This window comes from Leuciscus leuciscus (assembly GCF_965113295.1).
Source record: "Leuciscus leuciscus genome assembly, chromosome: 12".
NCBI lineage: Eukaryota > Metazoa > Chordata > Actinopteri > Cypriniformes > Leuciscidae > Leuciscus > Leuciscus leuciscus.
This window is the reverse complement of record NC_138736.1, coordinates 4202264-4230097: the sequence shown is the minus strand read 5'-3', so window position 1 is coordinate 4230097 and position 27834 is coordinate 4202264. Positions and strand designations below refer to the sequence as shown.

Below are 27834 nucleotides of genomic sequence, written 5' to 3'. Positions count from 1 at the left end.
TCAACATTCATAATAATCATGTTTCTTGAGCATCAAATCATCATATTAGAATGATTTCTGAAGGATCATGTGACACTGAAGACTGGAGTAATGGTGCTGAAAATTCAGCTTTAATCACAGGAATAAATTACACTTTAAAATATATTAAAATAGAAAACAGTCATTTTAAATTGTCATAATATTTCACAATATTACTGTTTAAAAAAAAAAAAAAAAAAAAACATTAAAAAAACATAAAAAAATCTTACTGACCCCAAACTTTTGAATGGTAGTGTATATATATAAAGAAGAGACCAGGGATTTTGACCCCAACCCTTCAAAACTATCCGATAGCATTCCCATTAATCTGTGGCCGTTATTCAGCTGAACCATGATGTCCAGAAAGTACTTGATTTGTATCTTGCTCATTGGCCTCAGTTTGAGATAGTTAAATTATAACAGAATTTAATTTTTGAGGTAAACAATTATGAAACAATGTGTCATCAGTAAAACCTGCTTTCCCAAAGTCATTGTTGCAGTAAGGAGTGAGCCTCGCTGCTCAAACACAATACTCAGCCCCGCCACCGGACATGCTCCTAATCTCCTGCTCCATTCACAGTCATATGCAAATATCCTGCTGCCACAGTTTAACATGGCCTTTCACACATGAGCTGTATGGCCAATGCAAAGTGTTCATACTATATCTACACAAGAACCAAGTGTATTCCCTCCCTGCTGATCTGAGGTCGTCGTGCCACAAGTGGTAAAACAGATAAATGTACTGATATTGTTACTGATATCGATAGCTCCGTTTGAAAGACAGACCTGGTGTGACTGACCTCTGACCTTGATGATGCTGTATCAGTTCGTCAAAGCATCTAGAATAGATACCAAAGGGCTGTAAATCCTCAGAAGAGAGCAAACAGTCTTCTGGTCAGGTATGACATCATTGATAACATCTATCCACCCTGACTCATTCATCTCTAAAGCCCCAGATGTTTCCCCAGGACATACAGCATTCTTTCAACTTCCTGGCTTATACTTCCAGGATATGTCTGATTTAGCTATAGAGCTTGAAAGAACTATTGGCGTATGGAAAACACAAAACTATAGGGTAACACAAGTAAAATATGTGAATTATGTAGTGTGATATCTGCTGTTTTTCAAAAGCCACCCTTTGCCTAGATTACAGCAAAGTAATTTTACAGCAAAGTAACATATTCATGAGGGTCCTGCTTTTTCTCTGGCTCATTGCTAGTAAAAAAAAAACATTTATATTTCCCTGCAAAGCTAATTTCACCCACACCAGTCCAAAAAATTAATAGTAGCCTACTGTATAGGCTATACATATCATATGTGCGTGAGCTTGCATTCCCCCGCCTTATATAGCCTATTTTTACATTAAATAGGGACAGATGGAGGGAAACCGGAGACAGTCAGTTTTTAATGTGAGACTGGTCAGAGAGAGAGAGAGGGAGCTAAAGGCCCGCAAGTAAGATAAACAGCGCTCTCTGGTGAGGTGAAATAATATCTGGAAACCAGCGCTAACAGCTAACAGCTAACACACATAAAAAAACAAACGAAAACAATAAAATGCTTTAAAAAAGGGATTCAGTTTTCAGATGTCAGAAAATATTGTTTAATATACGTTTTAACCCTAGCTATTACATATACAGATATAAATCTGATATTATATATTATATAGGGTTTATGAGCGAGAAATTTAAATCGGAAGTGACGTTTCGGGGAATGTTTTCGGCCATGTTTGTGAGTGGCATCTTCATTGCGTTACAATTTGCTAAATAAATTGTATTTTTAAAACTCTATTATTGATTTTATATATCGATAACTTCCACCAAAGTTCTGTTTTGTGATCGAATTCTAACGTTTTAAAATGACGACTCGGTGTGCGGGGCGGAAATGCGACGGTTCGCCGTGAGCGCGCGTCTGTTTCCGTCCGTGTGAGAGACGAGTGTGAGAGATTACTGACCCAGATCGAGATGAAAACAGGTCCTGCTGTAAAGGTCTAATGTCATTTTGCGCCACAGTAATCTGACTGACATTGAGCAGGTGAGTGACATATTTTGACACTGTTTGTCACAATATATCGATAAACACAGAGTCGCGTGATGATGTTGGCTCGTTCGTGAGTTAGTGGTAACTAACACTAAACAGCTGTTAGCAACCCGTCCACTGATAATAACCCAAAACTGCCTAATACGCGCGAGCTTCAATCAGTCATGCATAAAAACAAGCAAAATACACAATGTCGACTAAACGTGACATTTTTGGGGGTTGTACGTTACATTTAATATGCATCAGTGCGCAATGTGAGCGTTTCCAACTTGTAAATAGTGTATTAAAACGCATTAAGATTCTGAACTGACATCCATTTTTATTATAATGTAAACCGTGAAGATGATTAGTGCCATTTGTTAAATTATTTATTTGATTATTTTAAGATGTTGTCATCGACATTTCTTAATTTTCTGGTCACTCAGTTAAATGGCATCGCAAACTCAGCATGCGCGTTCACGGCAAGTAAAACCTGCATGAATTACCCCTAATGAATCCGTTTACTTGTAATAGTATTTGTGTTGGCGCAAAGAAGGCCTGTAATGACAGCTTGCCATCCCGGATCTTAACACGTCTTGTACACACACCTGTCTCTGTCTCAAACGCGACGAGTCGCGATACTGTCCCACCATCGCGTTTGCCTGTCCATCATAATAACATCAGAAGATTCAAAACCAGTGTGCTTTGGAAACTCTCTTTAAACTATTTTGAAATACATTAAGTGAAATTTATGTAGGTAAATATACCCAGTGATTTAAAAGAATAAGTCATCCATAAATAAGACTTCTTCCGTCATTTATTCACATGTAAATGACAGTCTTTCTTCTGTGGAAAAACTGCTTCTGTCACCTTTCACTTTCATTGTATGTAAAATTATGTATTTAAAACGAACGATGATTGAAAGTGTCATTATGCCAAACCTTCTCCTTTTGTGTTTCACAGAAGATTGAAAGTGTACAGGTTGGAAACAATATACAGGTGATTAAATGACTGAAGAATATTTTGTGTGTGTGTGTGTGTGTGTGTGTGTGTGTGTGTGAACTATCCCTGTTCATTCCTTCACACCCTGATAAAACCAGCTATTGTTTGTTTGACATTAAGAAGTATGCATCTGAATGTTACTGTTGGTGAAGTAATGTAACCAAACGTTTTTGAGATTTGAGCTTTTGGTTTTATTTTTCAGTCAAGTGACATTTTCTCAAATAGTTGCATTCGGTTTCTTACTTCCTCATAAGTTGTGACATCTGCATACGCCTGACTTTAGATTGTTAAATCAAATATTAATTTTAAATATGTTTGAGAATATATTTAAAAATTTATATTGTTTTATATGTATTATATGTACATTTACATTTAGTCATTTAGCAGACGCTTTTGTCCAAAGCGACTTACAAATTAGGGCTGAATTGAGTCATCGTGAAGAAGCTAAAACTATGCAAGAATTGCTCAAAATACAAAGTTCAGGCATTGCTCAGAGTAGCATAAGCCAGAAAAGGGAGGATTAAAGGAAAATGAAAGAATTTTAGTATTTTTTTTATATTTGTAATATTATATATTAATTATTTTTATTTTATATTACTTTTTAGTGCATTCAAATCGATTAATCGCATCTAACAAAAGTTTGTAAATATATTAGTGGTGTCAAATCGATTATTTCACATCTAACATACAAGTTTTATGAATATATATATATTAGTCCTGTCAAATAGATTAATCACAATTAATCGCATCTAACATAAGTGTTTACATAATATATGTATGTATATATATATACACACACACACACATATATATATATATACACACACACACACACACATATATATATATATATATATACACAAACTTTTATTAATTGCCATTAATCGATCTGACAGCATAATTCTTTTCATATTTGTCAAATTGTCATATTTTTGATATTGCTGATATTGAGTTGTCAGTAAATCAAAATAATAATGGAAAAGCATTAATTATATTAGAACACTTTGATACATAAATGTTTGTTGCTTTTAACAATGCTGAGATAAGGTTTTTGCCCTAAATCTCTCGTCCCGTTTGTTTGATATGAATTTCTCACCAGAATTGGCAGCGCTGTGGTGCGATGCGGCTGTGGCTTCAGGAGGTGTTTGTGTGGACGACTCTTCGCCTGTCTGCTCACGTCTCACATCATTTACCTCCCTGTATCGCTGGGGTTTCTGGATCATTTTTGGGGAAAGGTATGACAAACATTCTCTGCTATTGCAAGCAACTACAACACAAACTAATGTCTGTTGTAGTCTTGGCGTTTGTGTAATGTACGTAAGATGAATCCGCTGTATGAGTTTGATATCTTTTTTTTTTCTTTCCAAGATCTGTGCTCTTAATTAGAAGATGCTCAATGCGGAGCTGAGGATGCGCAGATGGAAATGGCCCGTCCAGTTGACCTCACTGTACCTGAGCTGTCTGTATTTCTTCTGTTCAGTCTCTGGTAAGCAGGTCTCGTAGTCATTTCTGTGATCTCTGTATGAAATATCTCCAAATCAGTGGCATAAGAAGAATGATCTGTGCTGCTGACAGCTAAACAACTGCATGATAATTAAGGGTGTGTTCAGTTCTCTTAGTTCTTTTGGTCTGGACCCCCCACAAATTATACATTAAGTCATTCTTAAAGGGATGGTTCAGAGTAAATTTGCACCATGACTTCGAGCCAAACACCCCCCCAGAAGCTTTTTTCCCTTGGTCGAACATTATTAAAGTTAGAGCCTATTTAGAGATATCAGCCAAATGGTTTAGTGCAGGCGCTAATGGATCCTATGATGTATCTCGTATATTACCCCACTAATAATGCCCAGAATGGTACCAAACTTCTACAGTAGTACAAATAGGTTCTGTACTCATAAAACGAGGCATCGGAAAGTTTGTAAGTACATCAGGAGTTTACTTAAAGGAACACTCCACCGTTTTTTGAAATAGGGCTTATTCACCTTCTTTCCTACATTTAGATAGGTGGGCAAATGCATTTTTGTCTCAGTGCATGCATTGTTTTAGTTTGACAGGGTCGGCGCTAGCTTAGCTTAGCACAATGAATGGAATCCTTTGTTGCCAGCTAGCATGTCCTGAGTAAAAGTGATATAAAAAATTTAAAAAACCCACCTAATTACTTCTTGTGGCCTGCGTATTCACAACAAGTACAAATAGCGATGCAGATTAACACTAGACGGTTTCCTATGCAGATATTGACTTGGGACTATATTAGGGGGAAGCACAGGTGAAGCACTGCTACTTGGGCGCAGAGATATCACGCCCAAGTAGCAGTGCTTCGCCTGTGCTTCCCCCTAATATAGTCCTTAATATATAAGTCAATATCTGCCTAGGAAATCGCCTAGTGTTAATCTGCATCACTATTTGTACTTGTTGTGAATACGCAGGCCACAAGAAGTAATTAGGTGAGTTTTTAAAAAAATGTATATCACTTTTACTCAGGACATGCTAGCTGGCAACAAAGGATTCCATTCATTGTGCTAAGCTAAGCTAGCGCCGACCCTGTCAAACTAAAACAATGCATGCACTGAGACAAAAATGCATTTGCCCACCTATCTAAATGTAGGAAAGAAAGTGAATAAGCCCTATTTAAAAAAACGGTGGAGTGTTCCTTTAAATAACCCTTGCCTGACGGCTAATGCTACCGCTAACCCGGACGTCGACGTCACTTCAGTGATTTGGGAAAAGCCCATGAAAGTCCTGGCAGAAAGCGATGCATAAGGATGTAGTGTAACAACACCCAGTTCCAGGAATGCACTAATATTTTGTTGGTAGTACCAGTTTATAACAATTATTAGTTAACACTAAGTTGTCAACACTTCGGAAAAAATAATAAAAAATGACTTTCATGACATATTTTGTGACGGAACTTACTGAACCAACAAAACAATGCTTGGCTAAATGCGCTCATTGTATCCAGGGCTCTCAAGTCTCACGCATTGGGCGTGAGACACACGCATTTCAACCCATTCACACGCTCACACGCCACACCTTGTATTTCTCACGCAGAGACATTACGAGGATAACGCCCACCAAGTTGCGGCGCTATTTTTTAAACCGTGAAACCATGAGTGAAACAAAATATAGCTACCGAACAGCCAATCAGAAAATAGCATTGCTGTATCTGGGTAAGATTTTCACAGGCTCGTGCGTGCGACACAGATTCAGATGCTCGCTGAAGTAAGTAACGTAACGGTTACAGAAGAGGACAGCGGCTGTCACATTTTAAATGATTTACATCTTGCCGAACTAATTTCTACAGAGTACAGACTGATCAATGTGGGAGAAGAACATCCTATGTAAGTCATCTCACCATTGCTGGGGAATATGTGTCCAGACAGCTGGTAACGTTATGTTAACTAACAGTTTGACCAGACTATCACGTGAATTAGCCTATCTAGTCTGTTGAATCCCTGGTAGTTTTATCTTAAGTAACTTAGTTCACAAAGCAGTTGAGACCAACTTCTAGGAAGGACATTACCAACTTAAAGGGTTAGTTCACCCAAAAATGAAAATTATGTCAGTAATTGCTCACCCTCATTTTGTTCCAACCCCGTAAGACCTTCGTTCATCTTCGGAACACAAATTAAGATATTTTTGATTAAATCTGAGAGCTGGATCACTCCTCCATAGGCTTCTATGTGATTTGAACTTGCTGGCCCAGAAAAGTTATTAAAGAGATCGTTAATATAGTCCAAGTGACTTCAGTGGCTCAATCTTAAGTTTACGTACAACAACACAGAAGCGTTGCGCTAAAACACTACGTGAATTCACTCGAGGCCCACAAGGAAATCTGAATAGTAGAATAAAGTCGGGGGGGTTTTTTGCGCACAAAAAGTATTCTCTATAATAATATATATATATATATATAATATATAATAAGTATTACACACACACACACACACACACACACACACACAAATAAATGCTGAATTAAATAAATTTTATTTTATTTGTAAGAATATGTGTAATTTATGAGATCAGACACCCGTTCGCCGCCAAAATCTCACTCTGAACTCAGTTCAAAACTTGAGAGCCCTGTTGTATGTAATGCACCGCAATAACGAGTGTACAACCGATGTACGCTCAACGGCTAGAGAATACCCATAATGCACTGTGAGAGTCGTGCCGAATGAATTACCACGTCTAACTAAAAGATGGCGCCGCAGCTGAATCATCTGTACATCCATTTTCCAAACCGCTGGTCCAATGAGGATACAGCGTAATATCAGACGTTTTAATTGATTATTAAATTGTTTAATTAAGGTTTATACATAGTTTCCATGCAGCATTCAGGTTAAATCTTTTCATTACTAATGAAGCTGCCAGTTTGCCACGTTTCAAATAATTATTAAACGGCAAACACAAACTATGCAAAAACGGCAGCCCTTCCGGCACACTCTTTTTAATCACTCCATCAAGTGGACTATATTAGTGGACTAATGTAGGGAATAGTGAATGAGGGGGTGATTTCGGACACAACCCAGTTATTCTTGAGAATTCTGTCCTTAAGTTTTCATCTTGTGACATCACGTCCTGTTTTTGGTTCGTAAAGATGTCTTTGGTCCATGTTGCGTTCATATTTAAGTCAAACCGCACTAGAGTCTCGGTCCGCTTGTTTGATGCGCACCAGAATTCGGATGAACGCGTTCACACTCATTCAAATGAACCACACTATCAGAGCAATCGCATCAGGGTTTGTTTTAATCAAACCAAACCTGCCAATTGACCCCTCGCAGGGAGTTTGAGTGACAGGCGATCTGACCAATCATAATCCTCCATCCGCCGAATCCGCCTTATTTGTCTGACAAAGTAGTAGATTAACGCTGCAGGATTTGAACTTGAAAAACGGAGTGTACTGACGTCTTTCCGCGGTTAAAACAACATTCCTTCTTATGTTCTTTCATGTTTATTTAATGCTATAAATTAACTAGAAGGAAGAGATGATCGGTTCACGAGCAGCTTTAACTGACTCTGTCAGACACATTAAAGAGCCACAAAATGGTGTATTTATTTAAATTTCTTTAAAAAATGACCAAATTTGAAAGTTGAGACTTTGTTTCATATCAAAAGTAACCTGGTCTGTCCTGTCTGTCAGTGTCCTCTCTGCTCCACGATGTATATTTCACTGTGTGAGAACATGTGTGGCGTGAGAGCGGCGTGGCTTGTCGGACATAGCAACAGTAACTAAAGGGGGCGGGTCTTTGTGAACATAGCCTAAAACAACACAGCCAAAAATATGAAAACCAAAACAAGACTAGTCTGCAGCATTATTTGACTAGTTAGATGTCAGACCATTGTTGGCCTGTAGCATGTGTATGTTTGTGACTTGTTGCGGTGATGAGTGATGGCACTGATTTGGAGGATTGCAAAAGTGGGAAGCATAATGGACACACTGTGTTCGTTTTCACAAAGGGGGGAAATCGCACAACAGGCCTATAGTCCCCCACCCCAAAGAAAAACTCCACGGCTGGGGCTTCTGTGTCCTGCAGTTTAAGTTTCACTGCCACCCCATAATTAACGACCCTCTGTTGTCATGGTTACAGTCTTTGGAGACAAAACCGTGTCTATGAAGGGATTGGGGAAGGGGGGTGGATGTCTAACTGGACTCTGACTTCCTGGAACTTGTCAGTGCAGAGACGAGTGTGATGTGTTAGTGACCTGTATGATAAACAGCCTTGTTTTGCAGTGGCACGGACAGGCATTATTTATTTCCCATCGAATCAGGGCTGGATGTGAGTCTACATGCATGGACCGTCAGTAGCCTATTGTTCTGAACTCCTCTGCAGTTGAGCTTATATATAATAATATAATATATATCATTTAGAGACTGAATTTAAGAACCAATTGCATTGCATATGAATTGTAAATTATTTCTGATCTATCTGCCAATATTAGCATATATTTAATCGTTCATGCTGATTATTTTTTTAATATATAATATATAATTATTTTTTAGATTTAAATTACCTTTGCTGGTATCTTATGCTCAACATAAAATGATTTTAAAAAAATCATTTTAATTTATTGAAATATTTAATTTAATAAAAATGTAAATGTATTATTTAATTCAATATTTAATAATGAAAATAATTTAATAACACCTTTAAATGTATAGCAACTTTTTTTTATTCTGTACATTATAATGTTGTGGTGTCTAAAGTCAATTTTGGTATTTAAATGATGTATTAAATTAAATTAATTTGTTTATTTGCTTGTTTGTTGATAGTTCATTTAGACAAAATCATATAGAATTTTACTATCAGACATATTGGTTATTAGACAATATTAGAGTTTTTATCTATTTATTTATTCTTATGTAAATTATGGATACATAGCACCCTAAATTGGATATTTGATGACACATGGTCATTTAATTTAGTTTAATATATATATATATATATATATATATATATATATATATAAATATATAAATATATATATATATATATATAAATATATATATATATATATATATATATATATATATATATATATATATATATATATATATAATATTTATTTATTTATTTATTTATTTAATCTGTGTATTATAATTTTGTGGTAACTAAAATCACTTGTGACATTTTAAGCCAGGCATTCTATTTATTTATTTATTTATTTATTTATTTATTTATTTATTATATTTATTTATTTATTTATTTTTAGACAAATTTAGGCATTTATCGGTTATCGGCCCTAACAAAAAAGTATTTATCAGATTATTGGTATCCTGATATTTCTTTTTCTGATATCCCAGTGCAAACAGTCTAAAACATTGATACCGTTTTTAGTCGTTTTTTTTTCTCCCTCTCATCTGTAATTTCTCCTTGTCAAGCTTCATTTGTGCCTCATCTGTCCCTCTCTCAGGGGTTTCGGGCAGCATGTGCACAGTAACGGGGGGTGTCCTGGGTATCCACTGGAGCAGCGTCATCGGTCTGGGCTGGCAGCCACTGGCAGTGGATCATTTAGGGTCTCGATGCTGGGAATCCTGCTGTATGAAGCCCTCCTGCGGGGCCGTGTGGAGCCTCGGTGGACGCTGCGTGTTGCTGACCTGCACTCGAGCGAAGGGCTGCGCCGTTCGGTCTCTTCCTCAGCCGGATGTAGAGTCTCTGGGGCTTCTTCAGCATCTGAACACGGCCATGCGCAGTAAGAGGGACGTTTTCAACGCCGAGGATGTCAGAGTAATCAGGGAGACGGAGCGTGTAAGCCATATTATCTGATCTCAAACGCGTTCAGGAGTGGGTCTCATTCGCTAATAAGTGCATACAAGTGTTCTTACTAATAAATGTGCTAAAAATATCCACCGGCAAGGTGCGTATGCTTGTTGTTACCCTCGTTCTAATGTTGATGAATCTGGATTATATGAGCTTGTGAATGAGACCCACTATCCTAAAGAAGAAAATATTGCACTAACTGTTGATTTGCAGCATATACTGTATATATTGTCTGATTAATGGATATTTAATTGTGCATGCTCATTTCCCATATTTTTTAAATTTAGATTACAAATGAAAACAAATAATATGTAATTGAATGTGATATTTAATTATTTTATTTGGTAATGATTAATAATCTTTAATTTAATATTCAAAAATAAAATAAATAAATAAGTAATTTACACTGTTAAATGTAATAGCAAATCTCAAAATGAATATTACTTTTTTTTAATACTGTACATTATAAAGTTGTGGTGACTTGTTAGGATTTTATTTATTTATTTTTAATTTATTAAGACAAAATCGTATATTTTCTTTTGATTCTATTTATATTCTATTTGTTGCATTTAATTGTGCATGCTCATTTCCACCCTTTTTACATTTAGATCACTGTACATTATTATGTTGTGGTGACTTGTGGAATTTTCAAAAAGGATTTAATTTATTTAGACAAAAATTATTTAGAATTTAGAATTTTAATATCACTGTCCTGAAGCATAACATCTTGTATTTGGAGCATATATGCATTTCATTTTATATAATTTCCCATATTTTACATCTAATATTTATCTAAAGTTAATTTTTAAGTTTTATATAATAATGAAAATAACTAAGTCTGTTAAATGTAATATAAAGTCTCAAAATGAATATGTATTTTTTAATACTGTAAATCATAATGTTGTTTATTTTGACAAATTTGTAATAACATTTTAATACCACTGTCCTAAAGCATAACATTTCTGCATTTGCAGCTTATCTCTGTGAACTTACTGATATTTTCACCCTTGCAGGACATACAGGACCAGTCTGTTAAACCCACAGTGCCATTGACCACATCCCATGATGCAGCTCTTCCGCATACAGCCGGTGAGATCCCCATCCAGTCCACCAGTGGCAGTGGCGAACATGAAGCGGTCTCAGTATCTGAGCATAATTCCACACTGGATGCAGACACTGGAGATCATTCAGCGTTAAACAACAGTAACCAGTCTCCACAGTCCACGTCTGACACACACTCAGTGGCTCCAACAACGACACCAGCTGGTACGACACACTGCTCTAGAATTATGTGTTGTGTTGTTCTGTATGTATTTATTATCTTTCATGTGAGGTTTTCAAAGTAAATGAAAATCAAGGTCTACAAATCAGATTTATCTGTGACTGTAACGATTGTTTCAGTGCGAGAGCTGGTCGTGTCTGCCGGCAAAAATGTGGAGGTCACGTTACCCCGCAGTGAGGTGGAACTGAATGCTTTTGTAGTGCCAGAGCCCCCTTCAGGTACTGCTCTAAATAAGCCATTGCTGTTGGCTTCTCCTCCTTTATCTTTGTTATAATTGTATCTGTTAATTCCTTTTAGCGGCTAACTATGACTGGCGTTTGAGGACACATCCAAAAGACTATAGTGGAGAAATGGAGGGTAAACACAGCAAGACGCTTAAGCTCAGTAAGGTAAATTAAAGTGTTCATTGTCTACAGGAGCTCTTCTGGAGCAGGATTGGACACCCATGGCCTAAAAGTTTTATATATATATACATATATATAAAAAAATCAAACCTTTTAGACCTGGGGCCGGTTTCACAAAGCTATTTTAGAGCGGTCTATAGTGTTAGACAAGTCTAAAATTTGCTCATAGTCTAGTCTAATGCAAGTTAGACTGTTTCACAAAAATAAAGACTGACTTAATTTAGACCAAAAAAATTAGACGCCTTCCCCCCAGGCTAACTCAGGTCTAAGACTCTGTTACCTTGGGGATATTTTGGGGATATAATATCCCTTGGGGATATTTTGGGGATATTTAATTTAATTTTATCAATAAATAAATTCCTCTTGAAACAAACTTTGTTGTATTATTTAAATTTAATACTGTGAAGCTGCTTTGATACAATCTGTATTGTGAAAAGCGCTATACAAATAAACTTGACTTGACTTGACTTGACCTTGGCAACCAGCAGTAACAATCAGTTACATTACACACAGCCAAAAGAAAAGGGAAAATGGCTCATAATTTAAACATTTCTTCTTGTTACTACATTCTCCGCTAAATTTCCCAAGTAAAATGTCCTTGTAACTGTTATACTCCTCCAACAAACACATATTTTCCGCTGGGGTAAACTGCACTGAGCGGCTGAATGCGCTTACTCGATCCGCCATGTTTTTTGTTTTGAAAAGTGTCTTATTTTACCCAGAATGCATTGCAGTGTAGTCCTACTTAAGATAGTCAGAGTCTTAAGTGCTTTGTGCAACGGTCTGATTTAGATGTCTATCTGAAGTCTGACTATCTACTATATCTAAGCCATAGTCAAAGTCTATCTTTGTGAAACCGGCCCCTGGGTTGTCCAATCCTGCTCCTGGAGAGCTAGTGTCCTGGGTCGGGTTGCACCAGCCGTGCGTAAGTTCTTTCTTAAATTGGAACGTAAAGTCCACACTAGAGGCTTAGTAACTACTAGCTAGTTTGTAACTTACTCTGTACTTTGTTCCGTTGCACCGTTTGTTCGTAAGGCAGAACGCTGCTAGTAGGTCGTAAGCTCTCCGTAAAGTAACGCGTAGTCGCATAATATGACGTTTAGCCTCGATGATCCAATAGCAGCCTTCAAATACGTGAGCAATAGTGATACAAAAAACATTACGTTTATTGATTATGACTGATATTTGACATGCACAACATGGACCGATGCACACAGCGGCGCGCTGTTTAGGACGGGTTCGTGTTAAAGAGACGCTAACAAAGTAATCTTTTCACGTAATGTTCTCTCTCTTAAAATGTAAGCGAGTGTAAATGTCAGGATTATCATATATGTCTAAAGAATTGAAGTCTGTCAGGTAAAAGAAGTGCTTATTGATGCAGATCAGTCTGTCTGATATTTTATTCCAACCGTTACTCCTGATCGGAGGCTGCCGTAAATATTTAGTTTATACAGTACAGGCCAAAAGTTTGGAAACATTACTATTTTTAATGTTTTTGAAAGAAGTTCTTCTGCTCATCAAGCCTGCATTTATTTGATCAAAAATACAGATTTTTTTTTTTATATTGTGATATATTATTACAATTTAAAATAATTGGTTTTCAATTTATTATACTTTAAATTATCATTTATTCCTGTGATGCAAAGCTGAATTTTCAGGATCATTACTCCAGTCTTCAGTGTCACATGATCCTTTAGAAATCATTCTAATATTCTGATTTATTATGAGTGTTGGACACAGTTCTGCTGCCTAATATATTTGATGAATAAAAGGTTAAAAAGAACTGCATTTATTCAAAATAAATAGAAAAATTATAATAATATAAATCTTCTTTACTATCACTTTTTATCAATTTAACACATCCTTGCTGAATAAAAGTATTGATTTATTTCAAAAAAAAAAAGAAAAAAAAATGACTGACCAGTAGTGTATATTGTTGTTACAAAAGATTTCTATTTTTAAAACATTTGCTTCTTTTTTATTTTTATTTTTATTTTTATTTTATTTTTTACTTTTTATTCAGCAAAGTATCCTAAAAAAGTATCACAGGTTATGAAAAAATATTAAGCAGCAGAACTGTTTCCAACTTTGATAATGAATCATCATATTAGAATGATTTCTAAAGGATCATGTGATAGACTGGAGTAATGATCCTGAAAATTCAGCTTTGCATCACAGAAATAAATGATCATTTAAATTGAAAACCAATTATTTTAAATTGTAATAATATATCACAATATAAAAAAAATTTTCTGTATTTTTGATCAAATGGGCTTGATGAGCAGAAGAAACTTGAAACTTCTTTCAAAAACATTAAAAATAGTAATGTTTCCAAACTTTTGTACTGTACGTAGAGTTACGCTTCAACTAAGTTTAATGGTGCAACGCAAAAATATTTAGAAGTGCCTAAGTCGTAATTTAGAGTCCATTTACGTCAAAGCTAGGCTAAGATGTAACTTGTGCACAGCTGGTGCAACCGGCCCCTGCAGAATATATATATATATTCTAAACATTCCTAATATTCCATATGTTTCCCTTAGCTGACAGTGGGTCTCTATGAGTTTGAGGTGGTAGTGGATGGTGACGGTGCTCATGGGGAGGGATACGTCAACGTTACTGTCAAACCAGGTGACTTTAGTATTGATGTACATGCTAATTGTATACTGGAATCAGTTTTCAGAGTTGTGTTTGGTCAGCCCGTATAAGTCCTGCATTTCTTGCTTCTACAGAGCCACGAGTGAATAAGCCACCTGTGGCTGTAGTTTCTCCAAAGTACCAGGAAATCTCCTTGCCTACAAGCTCCACTGTGATTGACGGTCAACGTGCGTATCACTTTTTTTATTTTTGCTTTCACTAAACCAGTTTTTACCGTTGTATAAGCCATAGTAGCATTTATACTACTTGCATTATTAAAAAAATTTAAAATAAAAAGTACTCTACCTTTCGCCGAGGACTTCAGATGATGCAAACTCTAAATCAACAAGCACCAATGCTAAAACTTTCTATATGGCATAGTCATTTGTTAACAAACAAGTATTCATTACTTCAATGAGTTCATTGTTGGTGCCTTAAATTATTACATTGTTTAAATTAATATATTTTTTTAGCCAACTGTGATTTGTATTTGTACATTTCTGAAATGCATAACTCATGCTTTTTTTGCAAGGCTGCTTTGAAATGATGTGGATTGCGAAAAGCGCTATACAAATAAATGTGAATTTAATTGAACCTTTCAAAAAAAATTGGGATCAGTCAAATATTTTGTTTTAAAAAAAAGTTTTTTAATGCGCACCAAGCTTGCATTAAATGTATTGAATTAACACATTGCTAAATATCTTTAAATATGTGACCCTGGACCACAAACCAGTCACATGGGTCAATTTTGTGAAGTTGAGATTTATACATCATCTGTAAGCTGAATAAATAAGCTTTACATTGATGTTTATGGTTTGTTAGGATATGACAATATTTGGCTGAGATGCAACTATTTGAAAATCTGGAATCTGAGGGTGCAAAAAAATCTAAACATTGAGAAAGTCGCCTTTAAAGTTGTTCATTTATGTTGGCGATTGTGCTGCATTCACTCACAGACATAAATATTTTATATATTTATGGTAGGATCTTTACAAAATATCTTCATGGATCATGATCTTTACTTAATATCCTAATGATTTTTGGCATGAAAGAAAAATCAATAATTTTGACCCATACAATGTATTATTGGCTATTGCCACAAATATACCCGTGCGACTTATGACTGGTTTTGTGATCCAGGGTCACATATAATGTTTAAGAATCTCTAATGAACCATTTGTGATCATTAATGTCTTGTGTTTCTCAGTGAGTACTGATGATGATAAAGTGGTGTCGTGGCATTGGGAGGAGGTGAAAGGGCCGCTCAGAGAAGAAAAGGCCTCAGGTGATACTGCTGTTCTCACTCTCACAAACCTGGTTCCTGGGAATTACACCTTCAGGTATGTCTTAAATCAATTTTTTGTACATACCCTGTATTACGGGGCACATTCAGCAGATAACCACTGCAAAACCCGGCAAACCAGTCTGTCCTCTGGCAAACTGTTCAAAGAATCTAAAAAATAAACAACAAATAAAAAAGGTTGTTATACTATATCATATTTTTTCTCTAACAGACTCACGGTGACTGACTCGGATGGAGCTCAGAATTCAACCCAAGCCATGTTGTTAGTCAACAAGGCCACGGACTACAAGCCTACAGCTAATGCTGGACCCAACCAAGTGATCACACTGCCACACAACTCTATCATACTGTACGGCAACCAAAGCACTGACGACCATGAGAATCTGTCCTATGAATGGTCGCTCAGCCCTGAGAGCAAGGGCAAGGTGGTGGAGATGCAGGTACGTGAGAAACACAATGCCATTTCGCAGTAGAGCTGCATGATGACGTAATCTCGATTCAAACACCCACACGATCTTATTCCCAAATGATGACAATTCGGCTATGACTATTAAACCTTTGGCAAGTACGATCACAGCGAACATTCAGATCTGTGTTCTGACCCAGAGAGAGCAGTTGTCAGGTATAGATATGAAACAGCTTCACAAAAACAGTCTTTTCAACCACACAGTATCATTATTTCTGTGTTACAATAATTCAAATGATCACAGAAGTTCTGGGATAAAAGTTGATAGTTCGTATATAAATACTGATGTCTACAGTAGCGATCAAAATAGAGTAAATCACCTTTTAAAAGTAACTTAACACTTTATCATTACATTGTTACACCAGTAGGTGGCGACAAGTGACTGTTAAAAAATGCATGTCATTGAATCATTCACTCAAGAGATTTGTTCATGCAGTTGTGCAAACATGTGTTTGAAATTGCCCTCTATAGCTCATTCACTATTCCCTACATTAGTCCACTAATATAGTCCAGTTGAAGGAGTGAATTTGGACACTGAGTGCGCCCGGAAGGGCTGCCGCTTTTGCATAGTTTGTGTTTGCTGTTTAGTAATCATTTGAAACTGGCAGCTTCATTAGTAATGAAAACATTTATCTTGAACTCCCCTCATTGGACCAGCGGTTTGGGAAATATATGTATGGATGATTCAGCTGCGGCGCCATCTTCTGGCGAGACGTGGTAATTCATTCGGCGTGACCGTCACAGTGCGTTATGGGTATTCTTTAGCCTTTGAGCGTACATTGGTTGTACACTCGTTATTGCGGTGCATTGTGCGAGTGCAGTCGATAACATCCACTATGGTTTCGGACAACACTACAAATTGCTGTCCCCTCAAATAGTGCCCTGTTTAAGGGTATAGGGGCCGATTTCGCGCACAGCCCAAGTCTTTAAAAGTGAGTCATTGAATCATTCATTCAAATATTTTTTTTTATAGACTGCAGCAATTAACATTTTGTCAGAACCTCTAGTAAAGATGTTATTTTGTTTATTTGTCTGTTCAGAATCGTGATCTCTATTAAAAAAATAAAATAAAAATCTCAATTTATCGTGCAGATCTACTTTGAATGCATTTTATGCTGATTGTTTTTGTCAGTGAGTGCATTACTGAGCACTCTTGTGTTTTGTTCTCCATAGGGTGTGAGGACGCCCACTCTGCAGCTTTCTGCCATGCAGGAGGGTGACTACACCTTTCAGCTGACCGTCACTGACTCGTCTGGCCAGCAAGACACGGCTCAGGTCACTGTCATTGTCCAGCCAGGTATGTTTTTAAATACAGGGCGCAATGATTCATACTTATCTTGTAAATCTACATTTGTAGCTTCTGCTTGTGCTTGATCTCTCTCTCTCTCTCTCTATGTGAAATCCCTCCAGAGAATAACAAGCCCCCTGTAGCGGATGCTGGTCCAGATAAGGAGCTGACGCTGCCTGTCGATCGCACCACACTGGACGGCAGCAAGAGCACCGACGACCAAAAGATTGCCACGTACCACTGGACAAAGAACACGTCAGTTACACACGATCACTCCTCCCGCGTTCATTTTATGTGTATTCATAATTCGTAATAATTAAAATGTTCTTGTACAAAATGTACAGTCTAATTTTATGGACTGGATTTTATTTTGTTAAGGCCAATTTAACACATTTAACATACAGTACCATTAAAAAATTTGGGGTCAGTAAAGTATTTTTTTGTAAGAAATACTTTTATTTAACATGGATGCATTAAATTGATCAAAAGTGACAGGACGACAGTTATAATGTTATGAAAGATTTCTGTTTCAAATAAATTCTATTATCTTTCTATTCTTTAAAGAATCCTGAAACAAATGCATCACTCTTTCCACAAACATTTCCAAAACAACTGTTTTCAGCATTAATAATAATAAGAAATGTTTCTTGAGCAGCAAATCAGCATATTAGTATGATTTCTGAAGGATCATGTGACACTGAAGACTGGAGTAATGATGCTGAAAATTCAGCTTTGATCACAGGAATAAATTACATTTTAAAATATAATAAAGTAGAAAATGGTTATTTTAAATTGTAATAATATTTCACAATATTACTGATCAAATAAATGCAGCTTTCGTGAGCAATTAGAGACCTTTCAAAAACATTTAAAAAAGACCACAAATGCACATTTTTTCCAGTAGTGTGTGTATATGTATATACTGCATATTACAAAAATGTATTTACTATTCAATGGTTTACTCATCTACTACAGTAGTGTGTTGTCTTTGGGAGCAGTTGTTTAGCTAATATTATTTGAATAATTTAATTTGAATATATTATTTGAATATTATTTGGATAATTTAATTTGAATATTATTTGGATAATTTAAATAATTAATCTGCATATGTTGAATTAATTTGTAATTGATTTACATCCCTAGTTTTTGTGTCAAATGTCTTACTTTTCAAATGTACAGGGTAGTAATGTAGTTATTTTAGTTGTAGACTCGTGGCTTATGTGTTTTTGATGGGGTCACAGGGGCCCAGAAGGGGTGAAGATTGAAAACGCTGACACTGCGATCGCTGTGGTGACGGGTCTGCAAGAGGGCGAGTACATTTTCATGTTGACGGTGACGGATGAAAGGATGCTGGAGAATTCTGACACAGTCTCTGTCATCGTCCGAGAAGGTGCGCGTCCTTAATTCAATCCAAGAAAAGCTTTAATGTTGGTGTTCGTTAGAAAACTTCTATTGTAGTCTGTCTGTCATATTAGAAATAATTTGGCTTTTGGCTTGTTCAAATCAGAGGATGATCAGCCACCTGTTGCCAAAGTGCTGTCCAGTCCTCCGATCACTCTTCCCGTCCGGACAGCAGTTCTGGATGGTTCTCGATCATCAGATGATAAGGGTAGCATCAGCTACCTCTGGACCCGTGAAGACACGAGCCCGGCTGCAGGGGTCAGTGCTGTTTATAAAGCGAAACTCTTACTGGCATTCACATTATATTCATGGCTCATTCCCTTGTGGTGACAGAACAAGGGAAACCGGTTTATTTGGTACACTTAAAGAATGTGTTTCTCAAAGATTGAGGAGCCATTAATCAGGACCAGAAGGCGACACTGTTGAAATGTGCCCTCTGTTTTTCTCTTCTAGGATGTCCTGAATAACTCTGACCATCAGGCAGTGCTTTTTATTGGTAATCTGGTGGAAGGGAAGTACAGTTTCACCCTGACTGTAACCGACAGTAAGGGAAAGACCCATGCTGACAAAGGCACTGTAGAGGTTCGACCAGGTCTGTGTGCTCGCCATTTTTTTTTTAATTGCATTGTTTTATTATGCATAGGTTCTATTATGCTTTTTTATATTTTCAACTTTCTTTAGTGTGTAATGTTGCTGTTTTAGCATTCAAAGTCTTGATTTTGTTACTAGAATTGGTTTTCATGTTTGTATGTTCAAAAATCACCTTATATTTCCACATATTTCCACAAGTTGCAGCTCCTCTTCCCAGTCTGTCAGTAACGCTCTGTTTAATTCCGGTCTCTATGAAGCCCCTCCTTCTGATAAGCACAATGTGCTCTGATTGGTCGGCTGGACCGGTGTGTAGTGATAAGGCAATCACTTTGAGCGTGTTTGGGAAATGTACTGTCCCTTACCATAACCACCAGTTTCAACACACTACTAACTAACTCAACCAGGCCACGCCCCTTTAAAGGGGACCTATTATGCCCCTTTTTATGTAATATCAAGTCTCTAGTGTCCCCAGAATGTGTCTTTGAAGTTTCAGCTCAAAATACCCCACTGATCATTTATTATAGCTTGTCAAATTTGCCCCTATTTGGGTGTGAGCAAAAACACGCCATTTTTATGTGTCCCTTTAAATGCAAATGAGCTGCAGAAGACCTTTCCAGAAGAGGGCGGAGCCAATATGTCAGAAGTTGTCAGTAGCGGTGTTCAGCCTTACGCTGACACTGATGGAGAAACTCCAGAAGAAGTTACAGCTTTTATAACTGGACGTTTCTGAATGGTTAGTGGATAAATTTGTGGAGTTGAGTTGATTCAACTCATTGACTAGCATGTACTGTCATGTTAATCTAAAAACCTTTGTGCAAATCCAGCGTTGAACTGACCCTCGTTTGAGAAGCGGTCCAGCATAAAATGATTTGACCAAATATATAACACTTTAATGACTTTCTTCTGCACATTTTTCTTCATAAATGAACTTCAACCATTGTGTCCTCAGTGGCTCAGATGCAAGGGAGTCTATGGAGACTCTTATGTTCGTTGGTACATCCAATAACAGAACATTTGTAATGATTTCTAGGCACAGACATTGTATATCTCCAGCTTTTACAGCGAAGAAAACAGAAATGGCGACTGCTGCGGCTCACTCGGGGGGGATTTTTACCATTATAGGCTGGTTGTGTACACACACTGTGGATACACACATGTGTTCAAACACCTTATGGAAGTGAATTTTGCATAACAGGTCCCCTTTAAATGAGGAATACTGAAGAAACTCAAGAACAGAATGGAGGCGTTTCAGGGTGTTCAGAAACAGTGACGCTGATATAAAGAATAACTCCTACTGGAGGGACTTTGTGTTTTGCAACTTTGCAGGCATTTTTCATGCTCAGACAGCAACATTACACAGTGACACAAAAAAAAGTTGAACTTGTAAAAAAAAAAAAAAAAAAAAAACATGAACACTTTTAAAGGGATACTCCACTTTTTTGGGAAATAGGCTCATTTTACAACTCCCCCAGAGTTAAACAGTTGAGTCTTACCGTTTTCGAATCCATTCAGCTGATCTCCGGGTCTGGCGGTACCACTTTTAGCATAGCTTAGCATAGATCATTGAATCGGACAAAACCATTAGCATCTCTCTCAAAAAAATGACCAAAGAGTTTTGATATTTTTCCTATTTAAAACTTGACTCTTCTGTAGTGACATCGTGTACTAAGACCGATGGAAAATGTAAAGTTGCGATTTTCTAGGCTGATATGGCTAGGAACTATACTCTCATTCCTGCGTAATAATCAAGAAACTTTCCTGCCGTACCATGAGTCCAGCAGGCGTAATGATATGACGCAGCGCCTGAAAATAGTCCCCAGCTCGGTAACTTCCAACGTGACCGGGACTAAGTTTGTCTAACCTATTAGACCTATTATCAGGCGCTGCGTCATATCATTACGCCTGCTGGACCCATGGTACGGCAGCAAATGTCGAAACTCTTTGGTCATTTTTTTGAGAGAGATGCTAATGGTCCTGTCCGATTCAATGATCTATGCTAAGCTATGCTAAAAGTGGTACCGCCAGACCCGGAGATCGGCTGAATGGATTCGAGAACGGTAAAACTCAACTGTGTAACTCTGGGGGAGTTGTAAAATGAGCCTATTTCCAAAAAAAGTGGAGTATCCCTTTAAGTAAAATATATTAAATGATACTATAATTCTCTCGTTCTTCCTCAGATGTTTATGCGCGAGACTTGGTGGAGCTGATCCTAGACGTCCCTGTGGATAAGGTGTCCCGCAGACAGAAGGATATGTTCATCAGGCAGGTTGGCGTCCTCCTGGGAGTCTTGGACAGTGACATCATTGTGCGAGAGATTAGCGCCTTCAATGAGCACAGGTAAATCCGGCTTAGCGCAAGTTAAGGCTTCATAGGCAGCGCTAAAGTTAACGCCTCATCTCCACTGATCTGATTAAATTGCTTCATGTTACTGTAAAGAAACCATAGAAAAACTTTGTTTTCACACAAATAGTATAGAGAGCGCTGCAGTGATGACGTATTTTTGTAGGTCATCACAATCACCCTCCTTCCACAAAAACCCAACTTTTGGATTATTGTAGAAAATAAGCTCTGAAATCAACAAACGTTTATGATTCTTGCACGTTTTGTTCATCATGATAATTTTCACAAATTAACACAAATTTTATGAATTTTGAAGCCTAAATTCAGTCGGCAGAAGTGAAAAGCTAAATATAGGCTATAAAAAAAACTACACTACAGTCGCAGCTTCAGCGTCACCATCACTAAGACTCTGACAACTCTTTCAGTCTTTGTGTGAAACATTTCCCCTGAAAGTTCGAGTTTTGTAGAGATTTCAGAGATTTAAATTCCTGGTGGGAATATGTTTGTTTGTTTATTATATGTATTATAGGTTTTTACTATGGTACTTTTTAATGTTTTTACATTTACTATGGTAACTTTCAATGTTGTGTTAACTGACGCCTTCGTCTTGTTTTGTGTTAGTTAGCAAAATCATCTGCTGAAGTTTATTGCAGATATAGATATTAATACATAAGTATAACTCTGGTTGCAGATGCTCAGTCAACTTGCTCTCGAATGTTCATGGCTTTGACCGTTCCATACGCACAGCTGATAATAAGGCATCTGTGTATATATGTGACCCTCGATCACAAAACCAGTCACAAGTCACATGGGTATATTTGTGGCAATAGCCAACAATACATTGTATGGGTCAAAATTATAGATTTTTCTTTTATGGCAAAAATCATTAGGATATTAAAGGTGGGGTATGTAATTCTCTTTTTTGGCCATTTTTTCAAAATCACTTGAAATCCTATTCCTAACCCACTTACAGCCACTGAGGTAGAAGCACTGAAATGAAAATTAAGCAATTGAATCATCTGTGGAACGGGCAGGACTCGAAAAACTCCAGCCAATCATTTCCAAGACCACCTTGAATCATTGGACAGTAAGTGCGTCAATCAAACGGTCGTACCATCCCCCCCTCCCCCATCCCCCTCATGTTCTTTGAATGGGTGGAGTCAAAGGAAAGAAGGTAGGACCATTTGAGTTGTGTATTTTCAAAATCTGCTGGCCGTTTTGCAAATCACATACCCCACCTTTAAGTAAAGATCATGTTCCATGAAGATATTTTGTAAATTTCCTTCCGTAAATATATAAAACATTTATTTTTGTGAGTGAATGCAGCACAAATCGCCTACATTAATGGACAACTTGAATCCAGCTTTCAAATTATGTATAAATCTCAATTTCAAAACATTTACCCATGTGACTGGTTTTGTGGTCCAGGGTCAAATATAACTATGAATGGAACCGGAAGTGCTAAAATGCTAACTTGTAACCAAATTTGTCATCCCTGCAGCACTCTATTAGCCTGGGAAAACCCAGACTACTTCCGGCGAATTTTAATTCTCTCTCCAGGATAGTCTGGAGAAGAGCTCATTCAAACTCATTTCTGTGCCGCCGAAATCGCGGCACCAATCAGAAACGTTTGGGGAGGGATTTACATGATGACGACAGCGCAGCGACGCTGAAGGAGATTTCATTACAGAGATGGATGCCGCCGTGGAACATCAATCGTTCGAGTCATAGACAGTATATAAACGAATCAGTTATCGCGTCTGTTTTGAGCGATTTAAACTTACCGTTTTCGTTAAAACCGGAGCAAAGAACAACACTCGAAGCATACATCATCTCCTTCATCGATCTGATTGATTTTATGACTATCCAATTGCGCCCAGAGGAATTTGAGCTACGTCGGTTGGTGACGCCCCTTTGGAAATGATTTGTCTACATAGCTTCGCCAGACCCTACACTCAGTTTCAACTGAGAAGGGTCTGGTTTCTTTTAACCAGGCTAGCACTCTATAGTACTTTTGAAGTAAATGTTTAAAATATGCACACTCACATGTTCAAGTCATATCAGAAGTTTTATAAAAGCTGTTTTAATTTGATATATGTTGCATATATGATGATTACTTGCGTACTTTACAGCACTCGCCTGGTATTCCTGGTATCTGGAGGTCCTGGACGACCTCCATTGACTGGCCATAGTGTTGCTATGGAACTACGCAACAAATTTCGCAAGCAAAAAAATGAATTCCTTATCTTTAGGGCCCGGCGAGTGGACACAGTCAGTGAGTATTCATATTAAACGCCCTATTAACCCATGTTTTTACTGTAGCAGTGGTCTTGTGTTAACGGTCTGATCTTTCCCCAGTCTGCCAGCTGAACTGCTCCAGTCACGGGGAATGCGACTCCTTCACCAGACGTTGCGTGTGCCACCCGTTCTGGATGGAGAATTTATTCAGTACTTATTTTGGGGATGCTGTGAGCAACTGTGGTGAGGAGACACTTTAAAGAAGCTGCTTTAAAGAGGACCTATTATGCCTTTGATTTTGTTTTTCGGCTCTACTAGAATAAGTTTTCATGCATTATGTTTCAAAAACATTATTTTCCCCATATTCTCCATTGTTGCAGCTCCTCTCTTCCCAGTCTGTCAGTAACGCTCTGTTTAGTTCCTGTCTCTCTGAAGCCCCTCCTTCTGAAAAGCTTAATGTGCTCTGATTGGTTGGCTAGACCAGTGTGTTGTGATTGGTCAACTGCTTTGAGCGTGTTTGAGAAATGTCACGCATCTTAACATAACCACCAGTTTCAACACGCTACTAACTCAATCAGGCCCCGCCCCTTTATTTAGCTTGGGCGGGAATTATTTAAATTAGTAATATTGTGACGTGTTCATTCCTGGGAAGAAAACTCAAGACTACAATTGAGGCGTTTCTTTGTTTAATGGCCTGTTAATGTTTTCTTTCAGAATGGAGTGTATTATACGTGACGATAGCATCATTCATGACCGTGGTTGGCATAGCGACCGTAATATGGGGTATTGTGTGCTGCTGTCGAAGGTAAGGGTGAGACACATGATCATTTATTTGGAGTTTATTGTTAGTGTTTATTAAAAGTGTTGTTGGTGTCTCGAGCAGACGGAAAAGCAAAGGGAGACGAAAGAGCCGCTATAAAATGCTGGATGGGGATGAACAAGAGGCGCTGGAATTACAGTTACAAAGACCTGGTAATAAAATGATCTGTCAGTCACTGAACAATATTTTAAATTAATAAATTACATAATTAATTGTAATTAATCACTTATTTAAAAGTGTTTTCCCAAAGACAGAGTAAAGAATTGAATATACACTACCATTCAAAAGATTTAGGGGCAGTATGGTATTTTTTATATATATATATATATATATATATATATATATATTGTTATTCAGCAAGGATGCATTAAATTGATCAAAAGTGACAGTAAATACATTATAACATTACAAAAGATTTCTATTTCAAATAAATGCTGTTTTTTTTAACTTTCTATTCATCAAAGAATGCACTTTGTACAAAACATTAAGCAAGTTTTCAACAATAATAATAATAAGTGACATTTTGAAATATATTTCACAATATTACATTTGAGACTTCTTTCAAAAACATTCAAAAATCTTAAACTTTTGAACCGTAGTCAATATATTCAATATATTTGGAACAGTATTAATGGTTTATAAATGCTTTATATTTTATTCACTTTGTATTTTTTATTTTAAATGAATAAATTGTTATATTAAATGAACGTGTTAAATAGACAGCCCTAGTTTATTTTAACCCTATGATACGTCCTCCATGGCTAAGATACTTCATTCCCCGACAGGTCGCTTGAAGTCCGTTCCTGCTCCCTCCTCCTCCGCGCTCATGCACTCTGACTCCGATCTGGAGAGTGACGACGGCCAGGCGGGCGTCCCGTGGTCCGACCGAGAGCGTGGAAAACTCCTGCCGCCCCAAAACGGATCTCTGCGTAACGGCCAAGGTCCTCACAAACCCAAAAAACAAAAAGAGGAGCTGCTTTAGCACACACACACACACACCAAACCTCTCGTATCGCACCAACGCACTGTTCACCCCTCATCCATGACGCGCGTCACGACTTTAATTCGGGAGGGAACCTGCAGGACTTCAGGAATGACCTCTGCACATGCATCCTCGGGTTGAATCGCAGCCCAGTCTGAGCCAAAATAAAAATGCGTTTAAACCCAGATGAGATCTGTAGAGCCACGCACCTCAAAAGACAATGAGAATGTTGAGATGTACTAGCCGAAAGGGTTGAGCCTTTCAAAGTAGCTCCCTGAGGAACTCTTCCCCACCAGAATGTCTCATCTCACTGAGCCTGCCTCACTGTCCCCTTCCTACGAAGCTTCCTGATATGACAGGCAGCCTGTCACATCCAAACACTGCCTGGCATGTCTAATAATTTGTATATTTTTACTTGTGGTAATAATGCAGAGAGTGAGTCCTAAAGGCACCCAACAGTGCCATGTATGACTGCATGAGAAGGCAAGATTTGTTTTTCCTTATGTTTTATTTGTTCATGGTTTGCATGTATTACATTGAGACGTGCGTGTGCTACTCTGCAGTCTTGCCCCTTTAAACACCAGCAAAAGTGACGTCTGCAGCATAATAGCCATGTTTTTCAAGGGTTTCTTTTCTTTAAGGAGGAATATCGTACACTGGAAATTGCATTGGATGTTGCACTGGAGCCAGAGTCTCTGGTTTTGAGGATGAATGTGACCGGATGGGGTCTGGCTTACTCAAACTGGAACAGCCGCCAAATAATAAATCATGTTTTGTTACACTTGGGCTTGCATTAGTACTGCATTTTACTCTTTTTGGATCAGAAATCATCATTTGGTTTGAAAATAGTTTCAGTTCTGCCAAGAATCTTTTAAGTTCCAATGTTACTGGATGGTTTATTATGAAAAGGTTTAATGTTATTTTGACGACGTGTGCAATTATTATTATTATTATTTTAAAATTTATTTTCCTCCCTACATGTCTGAGTTGCAGATGAGTGCATGGGGAAAATTAAGATTTTTTTATTTTAATCCATGCTTTTTTGTTGTTGTTTTTAGTGAAGAATTCCCTGTTTCATGTGACTTGTTCTAATTCAACTGGAGTAAATTAAAAATATATATATTTACAGCTGTCTTTTGTTATGCTTGATTTCTGTCCTTAATCTCATAATTGTACACAATTTCTTGTAAAGTAAATCACATGTTTACTGCTTCAAGTGGAGCTTAAACTCGCCTGAATCCAAATTAGACTCCATATGCCTATATTTTTGTTTTTAATTATTATGATCTTAGTGAATGAACACCTCATTTCTATCATTTAAGTTCTATCATTCAGGGTATAAAAATGTTTGGTTTTTTTTTAAGTGTTTTTTTACTGACTGATTTTAATTTTGAGATTAACTATTTATTTTGTTGGTCATATGTGTGCATAATGAGGAAAAATAAGCTATGCTGTATTTTAAGGTCCCTTGTTTTTAATTATGCTTAGCTTTTACTACTATATGTAACATGCATAACAAGGACACTGTCAAATAGTTACTAAAACGGTGTTATAACTTTGGAAATTAGTGTTGGCAATGCCCTGGTTTAAAGCACACAGAGCCAACTATTGAAAACTGTCTATTTATTACAAGTCAAAGCAGGCACTTGTTAATTCCATGCACAGTTTGTGCAGATCAAACTTGTGACATCCACACTTCCTGTTCTGGCAACAAGTCTCTTCCTCTCCGGCTCCACAAATAATTTTGGCCAAGACTTCCAACCATAGACTGTATAAAATAAAAAGTCTAACCA

General features: G+C 37.3%; 1 protein-coding gene and 1 long non-coding RNA gene across 5 annotated transcripts in view; one reads left to right on the top strand and one right to left on the bottom strand.

The window, feature by feature from the left end:
• LOC309511010 overlaps positions 1-24127 on the bottom strand; it is a 295833-nt gene extending 271706 nt beyond the window's left edge. For both annotated transcript variants that reach the window (XR_014210470.1, XR_014210471.1), the window contains exons 1-2: positions 24004-24127; positions 23240-23506 (exon numbers count right to left, since the gene is read on the bottom strand). This is a non-coding gene — a long non-coding RNA (uncharacterized lncRNA). The remainder of the gene's footprint in view (positions 1-23239; positions 23507-24003) is intronic.
• On the top strand, positions 1753-27167 carry kiaa0319l (KIAA0319-like). Of its 3 annotated transcripts, none has more exons than XM_082185851.1 (23): positions 1753-2049; positions 2998-3033; positions 4136-4271; positions 4405-4522; positions 9946-10280; positions 11306-11558; positions 11694-11792; positions 11872-11963; positions 14519-14606; positions 14708-14800; positions 15820-15952; positions 16127-16355; positions 17555-17678; positions 17792-17924; positions 18911-19059; positions 19177-19328; positions 19524-19662; positions 21839-21998; positions 24134-24276; positions 24360-24482; positions 24954-25044; positions 25123-25211; positions 25845-27167. In XM_082185851.1, the coding sequence occupies exons 4-23, from the start codon at positions 4426-4428 to the stop codon at positions 26039-26041; spliced, it is 2919 nt and encodes a 972-aa protein (XP_082041977.1). In that variant the 5' UTR covers positions 1753-2049; positions 2998-3033; positions 4136-4271; positions 4405-4425; the 3' UTR covers positions 26042-27167. The 3 variants fall into 3 exon arrangements, with proteins under 3 accessions (XP_082041977.1, XP_082041978.1, XP_082041979.1); XM_082185853.1 differs by having other exon boundaries at positions 1754-2049; positions 11315-11558; XM_082185852.1 differs by lacking the exon at positions 2998-3033.
• Positions 27168-27834: the final 667 nt, after the last annotated feature.